A 14,303-nucleotide genomic window follows, 5' to 3' on the forward strand; every position below is an offset into this window, starting at 1 on the left:
GAGCTCTTATGGAGCCCTGGTTGGGAATTCCTGAGTTTGTTAGGACTACTAGGCCTCTCTTCTTCCCTCACTTTCTAAGGCCAACCTTTCCCAACATTTTCACTGTTAAGAAACCCCTTAAACAGGTGAGGCCGAGAGAGCTCTGATATCACTGCCCGGTCAGAACAAGCTCTAACAGGCCCAAGGTCCCCCCAGTTGGCTGCATGTGGAGGAGCAGGGAATCATACCCGACTGCCCAGATTAGAAGCCACCACTCTTAACCACGACACCAAGCTGGCTCCCAACGCTTGCCTTCATTTCGAAGGCGAGTTGGTTTTTATACCCCACTTTTCTCCACTCTGAGGAGTCTCAAAGCGACTTACCGTCGCCTTTCCTTCCCCTCCCCACAACAGGGACTTTGAGAGTTAGATGGGGCGGAGAGAGTTCTGAGAGAACTGCCCAAGGTCATCCAAGCAGGCTTCATGTGGAAGATCTACCCCCGGCTTTATCCCTGCAGGGGATCCTCACCTTCTCACTCTCTGTGGATTCTTGCTCCGTAGGCAAAGAAGATTCCGAGGCCTCAGCAGCCTCTTCCTCTTTGGTCGCTGGCTCCTTCGAGGCTTCTCTGGAACAAAAGGAGGGAGGAAAAGGAAGACTCAGCCCTGGATTCCCTCAACCCTTTCCCCTTCGCAAACAAGAAAAGGGAGCCTAAGCCTCTCCCCCCCCACCAATGGCAAGGCCCATTAGTCACTACAAGCGGCACACACACCAGCTCACAGGCCAGCCAGTTAGCAGCACAAGGGGAAGGGGAGGGCAGCTATGGGGCGAAAGAACAGCACCAGGCCCGGCAGTGGCAGGCCCCAGTCGTGTGGGGATGGGTGTGCGGGTGGCTTCTGGGGACTGCTCTTTTAAGCTGGAAACATCACTGTGCCTCCACAGGGAAGAAAGGGAATGCCCGTACAAAATGGCTGCCGTTGCTTCTGAGGCGAGATAGGGAAGGGGTCCCTGTTCCATGAACAGAAAGGAAATCCTGACTAGGCCTGCATACTTTCTTGCTGCCTCTGGACAGGAACCTTTTCGTTTGTTTGTTTTTAAAGCTCTCGACACAGGCTCAACACAGGAGCCCCTGCAGCAACCAATGCCCTGTGCAGAGAGCCTCTGTGGGGCGTTCTAAAGCAGGGGTAGTCAAACCTGTGGTCCTCCAGAGGTTCATGGACTACAAATACCATGAGCCCCTGCCAGCGTTTGCTGGCAGGGGCTCATGGGAATTGTAGTCCATGAACCTCTGGAGGACCACAGGTTGACTACCCCTGTTCTAAAGGACCCTGGGAACAAGTGCTCAACTCACTCAGGGGGCCCCTACTCCAGCCACATGGCCTTGGGAGATACCCCGTTTCTCAGAAGAGGCTTTCCCTTCCGTGAGAGAAAGAAAGAGGAAACGCCTCTTCCGATGAGGCCTGCCACCCGTTTCTTTTTTGCATGTGCTTTGATTTTTTAAATCTTTAAAAAAAAACCGCCTAATAAAGGTCACCATTTTAGTCCATCAACAAACAGATCCTCGATGGGATTAATGGTTTTCTTCTGAGTCCTGGATTCCTGCAGTGGCTTGGAAGGAAGACTCCGAAACATGTGAATGACTTGAGACACAATTTATGCGCTGAGGTGACTTGCGACGTGGACCTGAAATCACAATCTTTTCTTGTTCCACACCTCCTAACCGGCAACGCACCTGATAAGGTCTTTTAATTAAATCACGGTGGACCCAATAAATATTTGGTTTAGACCAGGGGCAGTCAAACTGCGGCCCTCGAGATGTCCACGGACTACAATTCCCATGAGCCCCTGCCAGCGAATGCTGGCAGGGGCTCATGGGAATTGTAGTCCGTGGACATCTCGAGGGCCGCAGTTTGACTGCCCCTGGTTTAGATAATAACTTGGTCATCATGAATCCGTTTGGCTTCAGTACACACATACCATCTGCATTTGTGACCAGTTTCTGGTTTAAAAAAAAATAGAATTCTATTCCTAAATGTCTTTAACCGGCTCCTGTGAGCAGCAGTGATTTCTTAGAGCGGAAATCCTCCTGTCTAGCAAAGGCTCCTTTGCTCCAGAGGAGGTGCCGCCATTAGCGAGCGGATCTAAAGAAATCAGCTTACTGACTTGGTGTTGCAGCCCCATGTTGCCACTATCCCAGAAGACAGTCTGACAGCTATGGGGGCCTTGAGCATCAAACTCTAGCAGAGAAGGAACTGTAGCTGTGCTTCTCCCTCCACTACAACCTTTCAGGGATCTGGGCACTTAAAATGCACACCGTAGGAAAGTAAATTACCTACTGACAATAATTCACATCTTTCACCAGTGCTGGCTGTGCATTGTTCATTCAAGGTCTTCTGAGCCCAGCTTGTGGCTTCAGAGACTTTATAGGGCACTATGCAGCATACCTTTAAAGCTTCTCCTTGGAGCCATTAGGGCTAGAAATGTGTAATCGTAACGTATTCTCAGGAAGTGAGGCTGCTCTTGGTCAAGGCCAGGGCTTTTTCAGTCCTGGCCTCAGCCTGGTGGGATATGCTCCTGAGGGAGATCAGGGCCCTGCAGGGCCTCCCATTCTGCACACATAGAATAACGCACTTTCAATGTGCTTTGGCAGCTCGATTTTCCTGTGCGGAACAGGAAAATCTACTTCTAAAGTGCATTGAAAGTGCATTATTTATTGTGTGCAGACTAGGCCCAGTTTTGCAGGGCCTGCAAGACGGAGCTACTCCACCAGGTTTATCGTTGGGGCCTGAAGTCACATCCATCTAAATAATATCCTCCAACACACGGTGGCCTCACCACCACTCGGAGAAAATGGAAGATCAGCTCCTGATTTCAAAGCCCCAACTGGAGCACCTAAAGGGGTGTCTGTATTAATATTTTGTAATGTTGTTTTAACTTGGTATGTGATTTTTCTAAAATGTTGTTACTCACCCTGAGCAGCACTTGAAGGTCGGGTGAAAAATAAAATTGTATTATATTTATGATTATTATTATTGCTAAATCCTGCTGCTTTCCTTCTAGAGCAGGGGTAGTCAAACTGTGGCCCTCCAGATGTCCATGGACTACAAATCCCATCAGCCCTGCCAGCAAATGCTGGCAGGGGCTCATGGGAATTGTAGTCCATGGACATCTGGAGGGCCGCTGTTTGACTACCCCTGTTCTAGAGAATCCAGAGTCCTGGCTAGAATTAGTGACTTTAGAATGGGTGACTTTAACAGGGAATTGTGAGGACACCAGCACTCCCCTGGTTGTGTGAAAGGGAAAGTGGAAAACACAGCAAGTGACCCACCAGCTTGCGCTTCTCCTGCAGGAGGATGAAAGGTCAAATTGTGCCTGCCACCCTCCTGCATGGGAGGCACACTATTCGCACAGAGCCCTCACCCAAGCTTCCGCCACCAAGCTGATATCTGCCAGGTCTTGCAAGCTCTTGGTGAAGAAATATTCTATACCAGCTTCTTAATATATGCTTATGTTTACAATAAAAGCTGCACTGGAGAACCCAAACATTTTAAACCCGAGCCTTTGTCCCCAGCACTTAGAGCAGGGGTAGTCAAACTGTGGCCCTCCAGATGTCCATAGACTACAATACCCATGAGCTCATGGAAATTGTAGTCCATAGACATCTGGAGGGCCGCAGTTTGACTACCCCTGACTTAGAGGCTTTGGTTCTGGCCTTCAAATCAAGGTTAGTCTTTACTGCTGGCCAGCAAACCAGAGTCCAGAAACCGTGTGCTAGTTGCGGTTTGATACGATGCCTGTATTAATAAACCACAGTTGTGCTCTGCCTCTAGACTGTGGCTCCACAGAAATGAAGGCTAAGCTGAGGGCAAACAAGCAGCTCAAAACCAGGGTTTGCCTGGTCTAGATGTGGAAATTCAAGCCATGGTTTGGGCTCTGAACTGCAACTTAAATTAAGCAAATCAACCAGCGACATCCTTGGGTTTGCATGGTATGTCTCCCCACTTCCACCCCAGTATGGCCAGTTAGTACAGGACTTCCATGTAGAACAGGAAGAAGAAGAGTTGGTTCTTATATGCCACTTTTCTTTACCTGAAGGAGGCTCAAAGTGGCTTACAGTCACCTTTCCGATCCTCTCCCCACAACAGACACCCTGTGGGGTGGGTGAGGCTGAGAGAGCCCAGATATCACTGCTCATTCAGAACAGTTTTATCAGTGATGTGGCGAGCCCAACGTCACCCAGCTGGCTGTATGTGGGGGAATGCAGAATCGAACCCAGCATGCCAGATTAGAAGTCTGCACTCCTAACCACTACACTAAACTGGCTCTCCATAGTGTATCTCCAAACTGAATTTCCATATTGTATCTAGATAGGCAAACTGTTTACGGTTTTCATACACAATTCCAGGAGTGCAATAGCCGACTATGGTCATTAACTAACTGGCCATGTACAACAGGGTGGCATGCAAACTCAAGAATTGCCCAAGTTGATTTATGCAGCAGCAAACCATGGTTGACCCAGCTCCATTAGTAATGCAAACCACAGTTAGCCATTCTGCCAGAACTGTGCCAGTGTTAAGATTCTTAAGATCACCACAGCCTGTGGTCTCAATCATGAGCCCTTCTGACACGTTCTGTGCCAACAGATATATTTGTAACACTGAGAATTCAATGCTCTGTGGAACTGGAGCTAACCCTGATTCTCAAGTGTATTTATTTTATTAACTTTCATAGAATCATAGAATAGTAGAGTTGGAAGTGACCTCATAGGTCATCTAGTCCAACCCCCTGCACTATGCAGGAAACTCACATCCCAATCGCTCATCTACTGTAACCTGCCACCCCTTTGCCTTCACAGAATCAGCCTCTCCGTCAGATGGCTATCCAGCCTCTGTTTAAAAATTTCCAAAGATGGAGAACCCACCACCTCCCGAGGAAGCCTGTTCCACTGAGAAACCGCTCTAACTATCAGGAACTTCTTCCGGATGTTTAGATGGAATTTCTTTTGAATTAATTTCATTCCATTCGTTATGGTCTGTCCCTCCGGGGCAAGAGAGAACAAAACTTTATATTTGCATCCATACATTTTTGGGTATATACCTCAAAAATACAAAAACACGCTTAAATGTTCGTAAGGAAAAACAGGACGGGTTGAATTCTGCACAACGTTTGCTCTAACTGGAGTGCCTCCAGCGGCGCAAGGCACACCTCTCCTGGAAGGCACCACAGTGAGAGGAACAGATCCACGGGACTCAATCTACTTTGCAGAATGGATCACAGCCAAGCAAATCCCAAAGCCCTCCACCACAGAGATGCAGATCAAGTGGACAAGGGATCCAGCCCACTCAGAGCACGTGCTGCGTTTTCAATCCAAGAGAGTTCGTTGTGTGTTTAACTGCTCTTCCGACAGCAGCGTGTTGTGCAACATTCTTCCCTGTGGCTTCCCCCAGCCTTTTAAAATGAATACTGTTCTCACCTGGCTGCTCCCCAGAGCTGTATTTTCAGTGCTGGGCCTTAAGGAACGATCCCCTCCCCTCCCCATAAACTGACAGATTGACCCACAAAGAATGCGATAACCCAGCGGACGTCAGAGTTCAAGGTCACCCCCCTTGAGGATCTGGGAAGGCAGCAAAACAAAAAACAAAACATAAAACCGGAAGCCCCAAATGAAGGCTCAGGGAGAGAAAGAAAAAACTCCCAGTCTATTTGAGTAAGCAGGGGAGGGTAGAACCACTATCTAGGCAGAAGGGAAAGGGAGGGGGGGGGGGAAAGGATTCAGAAACAGTAGCAGAAGCTGCAGATTTACCTAGAGAAAAGGTTCTTGATCCTATCCCACATGCTAACGACCGTGCTACTAACTTTATCCGAGAAACTGGGGGGGCGAGCGGGCGGGCGGGCAGGGGAGGCACGAACCAACAAAAACAGAAAACAACAACGAGAGTCAGTGCACGGAATTGTAGAGATGCTGCGATCCCCACTGGCCCCATTCCTGCCTGGCACCACGTGGACTGGGCAGGAGGAGGGCAGGACAGGCAGACCAACACCCTTTCCCCCCCCCCCCTCTTTCCGACGTGGATAGCCTGCTGCTTCCCTAAAGCAATAGCTTCTCCCATGATCTAAAGCTCTCACCCCTGGAAAACAAAACCCAGCCCCACGCCCAAAGTAGAAAGCTTGTAGGGGGATGGTCGGCTGGTTCAATTGCTTGATCTCACGCAAATTTAGACTGATATTATAACAGCCCTTGTTGGTGGGAGGCTTGGACTGGATTCCCCCTCCAAAGACCAACCCCCCACTTCAAGGGCTCGCTGATATTCCCGCAGGCAGGGACTTTTCTGCACTGGCCCTTTGAATGGAACAAAATGGCCAAGCATGTCACTGACAGCAGTGCTCTTGCCTAGAGGAAAAGGGGTTTGTGGCTAAAAGGAAGGGTCATCCTCCCCTTCCCGATCCCTGGCGTTCCAGCCTTACTTAAAATACCTTTTCTTCTGGAACAGCAAGGCAGGCCTCTGTGGGGACAGTAAGTAGATTACAGAGGCTGGGTCAGCCACCTTTTCTAGAAGGGCGAACGTCAAGATGGCTAACCCAAACGCTTTAAGGCCCCCTTCGCCTACCCCTTATTAGCAGCAGGCTCCCCTTCAACTTAAAGATAGGAAAGTGAACGGCAACCACAGGCCTCACCCTCTTGAGTTCAGCTCGGAGAGAGATACGTGACTAGCTATGACCAGGAAGAGCCATCCCATCCTGAAGCATGCCGCCCAGGTACTCACGAGTCCTTCTTTAGGCGCAGGTGCTCAAAGACGAGCAGCCCCCGGGAGTTGACGCTCAGCACGAGCTCCCGCCCCTCCAGCAGGTCCATGCGGAACGGCTTGGCCGTCAGGATGAGCTTGTGGGTCCCCTCGCCCAAGGACAGCTCCACGCTGTTGTCGTCCCGGCCCATGACTGATAACCTTGGGAGCGGGAGAAAGAACAGAACGGGTGGGGATGAATCAACAGGAGTCCCAGGAGAGGCGAGATAACAGAGATTTGCAGCACCTTAAAGACTATTAGGTTTATTGCGGGAAGAACATTTGTGGATATAACTGCTTGCTTTTTCTCTTGAAAAAGACAAGGACCTATTTTCCCTCCCCAAGTTCTCAATTTCTCCGCTGTTGGAGAGTAGTCTTTCACTCCCCCTCCTCCTCCACTGGTCGACCAATCATTAAATGAAATCCACCTGCTGGGTTTGCTGGCAGGGGCTCATGGGAATTGTAATCTATGAATATCTGGGGAGCCACAGTTTGGTCACCCTTGCCCTAGGGGCTGTAGATCAGTGGCAGAGCATCGGTTTTCCATCTAGAGGCCCTCTATTCAAACCTCAGCATTTCCAGGTTTGAAGATCAGGTAGCATGGGATGTGAAGGCCCCCCAACTGGGAAGCTGCTACCTGTCAGGCGAGATGAGACTGATTTGAAACAGTCTGAATCTGTATAAGACAGCTTGTGTCAGCAGGCACAGCAATCTCTTAGCTTCCGTCTCCTGTTACAAAAGCAGGCATCCCAAAATGATAATTCCCCCCCCCCTCGATACAGTCTACCCTGGCAGGTGGAAGTTCTCCAGAAGCACAGGCAGATATCTCCCCTAGTTCTGCAACAAGATGTGTTTTTAATCGCAGAGTCCAAAGACCAAAAGAGAGATCTCCTGCAGATCACATGTTTTGAACAGTGAGCCAAGATGGGACTGCAGTAACATGCAGCGCTATTCAATCTCCTGGTACCCAAATAGCCACCTCTTGTAAACCAGCACTGACCCACAGGTTGGGGAAGGCAATGTACCAACAATCTCGGCACTCAGCTGTCTCCAGTTTGGCAATGTTTTGTCTGCTTGGCTCCCCCACCCCAGCAACATCTTCCCCCCAACCAGCTGCAGGTGGCAACCCACACTCCTTAAGCAGGATTCAATCTTCCATGCTTGAGAGGAGAGGAAGGGGGCACAGGGCAAGGTCTCAGCTAACTGCTAATGGATGATCTATTTGTTCATCATTCTCTTAATGGGGACATCTTTATTGGACACAAAATGTTTCCCATGCAATTCAATCTCAAGTGAATACAAACTAATCCCAATTGCTGGGTTCCCCCCCCCCCCTTATTTATCTCTGGAATTTGTTAACCACTTACATTATGCTGTAGGTAAATTCACTCTTACACTTTGCCTGTAAGTATGAACTGATTGCTTCCATTTCATCATATTGTATCTGAGGAAGTGTGCACCCACAGGAAAGCTCATATACCTTGAATAAAACTTTGTTGATCTTAAAGGTGCCGCTGGACTCTAAATTTGTCCTTAGCAGCATTTTTTTTTAAGTCTATTGATTTGATTTATATACCAGAAGCAAAAAAGGGGTTACACAACAGAACTGCATTTGCTTGAGGCCAATCATGTAAAGCCAAAATGTATAAGACAGAAAACATTTTCTCTTACTCCCCCTTCGTTGAAGTGGGAGGGATTATCCTGTAATGTAGAATAGTTCCTAGTTCTACTAAAATACGACTGTATTCAACATTAAGTTTTAAACTTCTTAGTTTATCTATTTTTACACTATTTGTTTCATCATTGCTATGTATTCAATGTTACATGTTTCCCCCACTCACGTAATAGACCTTTAAAAGGTTCTAATGAACACACAGCGATGATGAAACAAATGGTGTAAAAATAAGCTAAGAAGTTCATATCTCACATCAAGAACCCATTTGAATTCTAGACATTACCTTGAAAACGTTAAATTCTACTATTTCACTGCCAGGCGCTTGTGCAGAATCTTTGAGACTGCTCCTCCTTCTAAGTTTGTCTCCTGCTAGCATAATACACAAAACATCATCTCCCCTTAAATTTCGTAATTGACCTGTCTCTTAAGTAGGCTGTTAAGTTGGCCACTACTGCATATTTAGCAAGTTCATTTCCCCTTTCTACTAATCGTGGACAGATATCCAGTTTCCGTTTTGCTGTTAAGCAGCATTTTCGAGCACATTTCAACTTGCATTGCTGGCAGCTGTTTTGAGCTCCCGTCCTCGGCCAAACACCAGAATAAAAATCCCGTCAACGAAAGACAACGGCTGTCCTGCAAACTTTCCTTCTACCCACCCCCTTCCAAGAGCAGGCTTTATTGCATGGAGATGTACACCCCCTCTTCATGGGCCTACCTGGTAGTAGGAGGGTCCCCAACTAACACATCTGGTACCTCGTAGCGGGGTTTGAGTGGGCTCAGCTCATTGATCCGGATCCGGGTCATGTTCCCTTTCAAGCCGTAGATTTCAAGCAGGAGAGGTACCTAGAGATGGAGAACAATTTCACCGTGCACTTGGGAACCTGTTTTATACAACACACACCCTCTCTCCTTTGCTCAGAATCTATTGGAAACTATTGGTTATATTAACTTTCCACACAATTCACAGGCTAAGATCCAGCAAAGCGCTGAGACCCAGCTCGCAAGAAGAGCAGGAAGAGGTGGTAAGTCTTTGAAGTTAGGGAAATTCCACAGGCTAAATACATTTATGGGGGGGAAGAATTCCATGCAACTAGAAAATTAGCATATCAAGAAGAAAGTTAGACTCAAAACCTTCTCCCTGACACCGAGCTCTCACTCTGCAGGCTATTTTGTAAGAGGGAGCCTTCCACCTCCTGAGAAACCCTCCTGAGCATTGAAGCAATACAATTCACACCCAGAGTTTATCATCTCATCCACTCCATGTCTGAACCAAGCCTAAGATGTGCTTAACTCTACTGTGATAAGTATATTTATCACTACACGTCTATCACACCTGTCTTCCAAAAAGCTCAGGGTGGAGGAGTGTGGAGATGCTCTACCCTCACAACAACACTGCGAGGCGGGCTACGCTGTAAGGGCATGTGCACGTGTGTTTTGTTTGATTCCCCCCTCCCCTTCGTTTTACCTTGTTGGCTTCATTGACAAGCTGGATCTTCATAGAATCCTGGCTGAGCTGCAACGAATTCAGCAGGGCCCTGTAAGGTGAGTTTCCGGCCTTCACATTCCTCTGGCGCCTGAGAAGGCAAGTAAAAGTTAGAGCAGGGGTAGTCAAAACTGCAGCCCTCCAGATGTCCATGGACTACAATTCCCAGAAGCCCCTGCCAGCAAACGCTGGCAGGGGCTTCTGAGAATTGTAGTCCATGGACATCTGGAGGGCCGCAGTTTGACTACCCCTGAGTTAGAGGGAAGGGAAGGGAAGGGAAGGGAAGGGAAGGGAAGGGAAGGGAAGGGAAGGGAAGGGAAGGGAAGGGAAGGGAAGGGAAGGGAAGGGAAGGGAAGGGAAGGGAAGGGAAGGGAAGGGAAGGGAAGGGAAGGGAAGGGAAGGGAAGGGAAGGGAAGGGAAGGGAAGGGAAGGAAGACCATTCTCCCTGCCTCAGGAAAGCCACAGTTTGTTTTGATTCCGTTAGCCCCAGGGAAAAGGTCCCAGGCTCTCTTCCTACCAGAGGACAGTTTTCTCATTGCCTCCTCAGGTGTGAGCCAAAAAGCTGCAAGCAGCCTGTGTGGGCCCACTGGAATAAAAGACACCCCAAAGGACCAGCTAAAACCAGGGAGCTATAGCCTTTTTGAGACTGTGGGCACATTTGGAATTCTGACAGGGCAGAGAAACAAGATGGCATCCACAGGAAGTGGAGCCAGCCACAAAACGATTGCCACAACTTTATTTTGGCAACACAGTGGATGAACCAGGGATTCAGGCAACAGCTGCTGCCAAAACAATATTTAAAAAAAATTTGCATAGCTAATAAAATAGTGAGGCTCTGCCGTAGAGACTATAAAAGCTAGCAGCAATTCTGTTCTCTCTTTAGTAGAGCAACACACGGAAGTTCCATATTAACTTTAAAAAAAGAAGGGAAAAAAGCGTTTCCTTAGGAATTCGGCATCTTGCTCAGGAAATGAGAACTGGCTCAGGGAAGGAGAAGAGGCCAGTGTTCCCTTTGAGCTGTGTGTGTGAGCAGCCATTCATTAACACAGGAAGCCTTGCTCAGCAGCCATCTGGAGCAGGGTCTTGCATTGGCCACTGCCTGGGCTAAGATTGGGGCACAATTGAAGATGTGGCCCCTTTAACTGAAGAGCTTTTGCCAATGTGATATGCTTTACCTTTAGAACTGAAATTAATACTGGTGATGTTAAATCTTTATATTAAGACAACAATTACAACCACTGAAGAAGTAACAGAAAGCGGGATTGAATACCTGGGACCCCGTCCTGGTTGCAAACTTATTTAAATAACCTAGGACTGCATTTAATAAATCTCAAGAAGATGCCACTTTTTGCCTATTGGTTTCGTTTGCTTTGGGGTGTGGCCTAAGATTACAGCATGATTCAAGTGGGTAGCCGTGTTGGCCTGAAGTAGGACAACAAAATCTGGGTCCCGGGGCACCTTTAAGTCCGACAAAGAATTATTCAAGGCGTGAGCTTTTGCGTGCATGTCTGAGGATGGGTGCTTGCACTCGAAAGCTCACACCTTGAATCAATCTTTGTTGGTCTTAAAAGGTGCCGTGCCATGGGACTCAGATTTTGTTGTAAGATTACAGCAGTTACATGCCGCTCATTTAAAGAGGCCCCCACTTACTTGCAAAAGGAGCTCTGGTCACAGGTCTTGAAGTTGCCTCTGTCCACAGCACAGACGGTCCCCAGCAAAAGAGCTAAGCAAGCGACAGCCACCATTGTGGAGCTTCAGGGAAAGAGGACAAAGACATTCATCCTTTTATAAAAGTGCATTTATTTCATTTCTACCCCGCCTATGCCCCCAGTGGGAAATCCGAGGCAGCTTATAACACCTTTCAAGCCCTCTTCCATTTGAGAGTGACAGGCCCAAGCTCCCATGAAGATACCAGGGATTCTGTCGAGGGTCTCCCAGCACTCTAAACCAGGGGTGACCAAAATGGGGCTCTCCAGACGTCCGTGGACTACAGCATGCTGGCAGGGGCTCATGGTAATTGTAGTTTGCGGGTATCTGGAGAGCCACAGTCTGGCCACTCCTGCTCTAAATGGTATGCAATGCCGATTCTCCGTACGAAGGAAGCACTTCTATATGTGTCAGTGATTTATGGAATGCCCCACCATGAGAGAAGGAGCATGTTCTGAAGGGGCTCTTAGGAAAGGATGGAGCAAGAGAGTGGAGGAGGGGTCGACTGGCAGCTGTGGACCCTCCCATGAGCACCCGATGCTAGCAGGAAAGGATGGTCACCATCTTCCCAGAATGCCTCAGGCATCAGGCTAGCTCTGCCAGGTGAAGTATTCCTTTGGTACAATAAGGTAAAAGGTAAAGGTATCCCCTGTGCAAGCACTGGGTCATGTCTGACCCTTGGGGTGACGCCCTCTAGCGTTTTCATGGCAGACTCAATACGGGGTGGTTTGCCAGTGCCTTCCCCAGCCATTACCGTTTGGTACAATACAGCAAAGCAATTCTCACACGCTACGGAAGAAAAAGGATAGGAGGGCTTATGACACGGCATGGAATCCCATATCACAAACAAAGACACACACAGCTCAACACCCCACCCCCCTGAAATAGGTACGAGGGCAAAATTAAGGTGGGAAGTTACCTCTTTCCCCAATTAATTTGTTTAGCTTTCTGTACACTTCTGAGCCCCCTTCAAGGATCGCTGCCTTGTTGTGGCAAGGGGGCTTGCGTAGTTCAGTGAAGCTATGAGCTATGCCGTGCAGGGCCACCCAAGACGGACAGGTCATAGCTGAGAGCTCTGACAAAAGGTGATCCACTGGAGAAGGAAATGGCAAACCACTCCAGTATCTTTGCCATGAAAACTCTATGGACAGTTCCAATAGGCATAACGATATGACGCTGGAAGATGAGCCCCTCAGGTCGGAAGGTGTCCAATATGCTACTGGGGATGAGCAGACGGCTAGTACGAGTAGCGCCAGAATGAATGAAGCGGCTGGGCCAAAGCCGAAAGGACGCTCAGTTGTGGAAGTAACTGGTGGCGAAAAGACAGTCCGATGCTTTAAAGATTTTTATTCCATAGGAACCTGGAACGTCAGATCCATGAATCAAGGCAAGCTGGACGTGGTTACACAAGAAATGAGAAGACTGAACATCGACATTTTAGGAATCAGTGAACTAAAATGGACAGGAATGGGTGAATTTAATTCAGATGACCATCAGGTATACTACTGTGGACAAGAATCTCGCAGAAGAAATGGAGTAGCCTTCATAATCAATAAGAGAGTAGGAAAAGCAGTCTTGGGATACAATCCCCAAAATGACAGAATGATCTCAGTTCGAATCCAAGGCAAACCATTCAACATCACAGTGATCCAGGTCTATGCCCTAACCACTGCTGCTGAAGAGGATGAAGTTGATCAGTTCTATGAAGCCCTACAACACCTTCTAGAAGCAACGCCCAAAAGTGATGTGCTTATCATCATGGGGGATTGGAATGCTAAAGTAGGAAGCCAAAAGATAACCGGGATAACAGGCAAGTTTGGCCTTGGAGTACAAAATGAAGCAGGGCACAGGCTGGTAGAATTTTGTCAAGAGAATACAATGGTCATAGCAAACACTCTTTTCCAGCAACCCAAGAGACGACTCTATACATGGACATCACCAGACGGTCAACACAGAAATCAGATTGACTATGTGCTCTGCAGCCAAAGATGGAAAAGTTCTATCCAGTCAATAAAAACAAGACCAGGAGCTGATTGTGGTTCAGATCATGAGCTTCTTGTTGCAAAATTTAGGCTTAAATTGAAGAAAGTAGGGAAAAGCACTAGGCCACTCAGGTATGAACTAAATCATATCCCCGACGAATACACAGTGGAGGTGACAAATAGATTTAAGGAATTAGATCTGATAGACAGAGTGCCTGAAGAACTATGGACGGAGGTTCGCAACATTGTACAAGAGGTAGCAACTAAAACCATCCCAAAGAAAAAGAAATGCAAGAAATCAAAATGGCTGTCTGAGGAAGCTTTACAAATAGCTAAGGAGAGAAGGGAAGTTAAAGGCAAGGGAGAAAGAGAAAGATACACCCAATTGAATGCAGAATTCCAGAGAAAAGCTAGAAGAGATAAGAATGCCTTCTTAAATGAACAGTGCAAACAAATAGAAGAAAACAATAGAATGGGGAGGACCAGAGATCTTTTCAAGAAAATTGGAGATATGAAGAGAACGTTTCATGCAAATATGGGTATGATAAGGGACCAAAATGGTAGGGACCTCACAGAAGCAGAAGAGATCAAACAAAGGTGGCAAAATTATACGGAAGAACTATACAAGAGCGAGCTTAACATCCCTGATGACCACAATGGGGTAGTTACTGACCTGGAGCCAGACATCCTGGAATGTG

The 14,303-nt window shown here is 47.8% G+C and overlaps 1 protein-coding gene across 2 annotated transcripts in view; it reads right to left on the minus strand.

Moving 5' to 3' along the window:
* The window catches only part of GANAB (glucosidase II alpha subunit), a 53,208-nt gene that overhangs the window by 22,719 nt on the left and 16,186 nt on the right, over positions 1–14,303 (minus strand). Inside the window, exons 2-7 of one of the 2 annotated variants that reach the window (XM_077324424.1) lie at positions 11,567–11,668; positions 9,899–10,007; positions 9,149–9,276; positions 6,741–6,920; positions 5,780–5,845; positions 508–604 (exon numbers count right to left, since the gene is read on the minus strand). In XM_077324424.1, the coding sequence (XP_077180539.1) occupies positions 508–604; positions 5,780–5,845; positions 6,741–6,920; positions 9,149–9,276; positions 9,899–10,007; positions 11,567–11,668 (682 nt within the window). The remainder of the gene's footprint in view (positions 1–507; positions 605–5,779; positions 5,846–6,740; positions 6,921–9,148; positions 9,277–9,898; positions 10,008–11,566; positions 11,669–14,303) is intronic. The other variant, XM_077324432.1, reaches the window with a different exon arrangement.

This window comes from Paroedura picta, chromosome 1 (assembly GCF_049243985.1).
Source record: "Paroedura picta isolate Pp20150507F chromosome 1, Ppicta_v3.0, whole genome shotgun sequence".
In the NCBI taxonomy this organism is placed as follows: Eukaryota; Metazoa; Chordata; class Lepidosauria; order Squamata; family Gekkonidae; genus Paroedura; species Paroedura picta.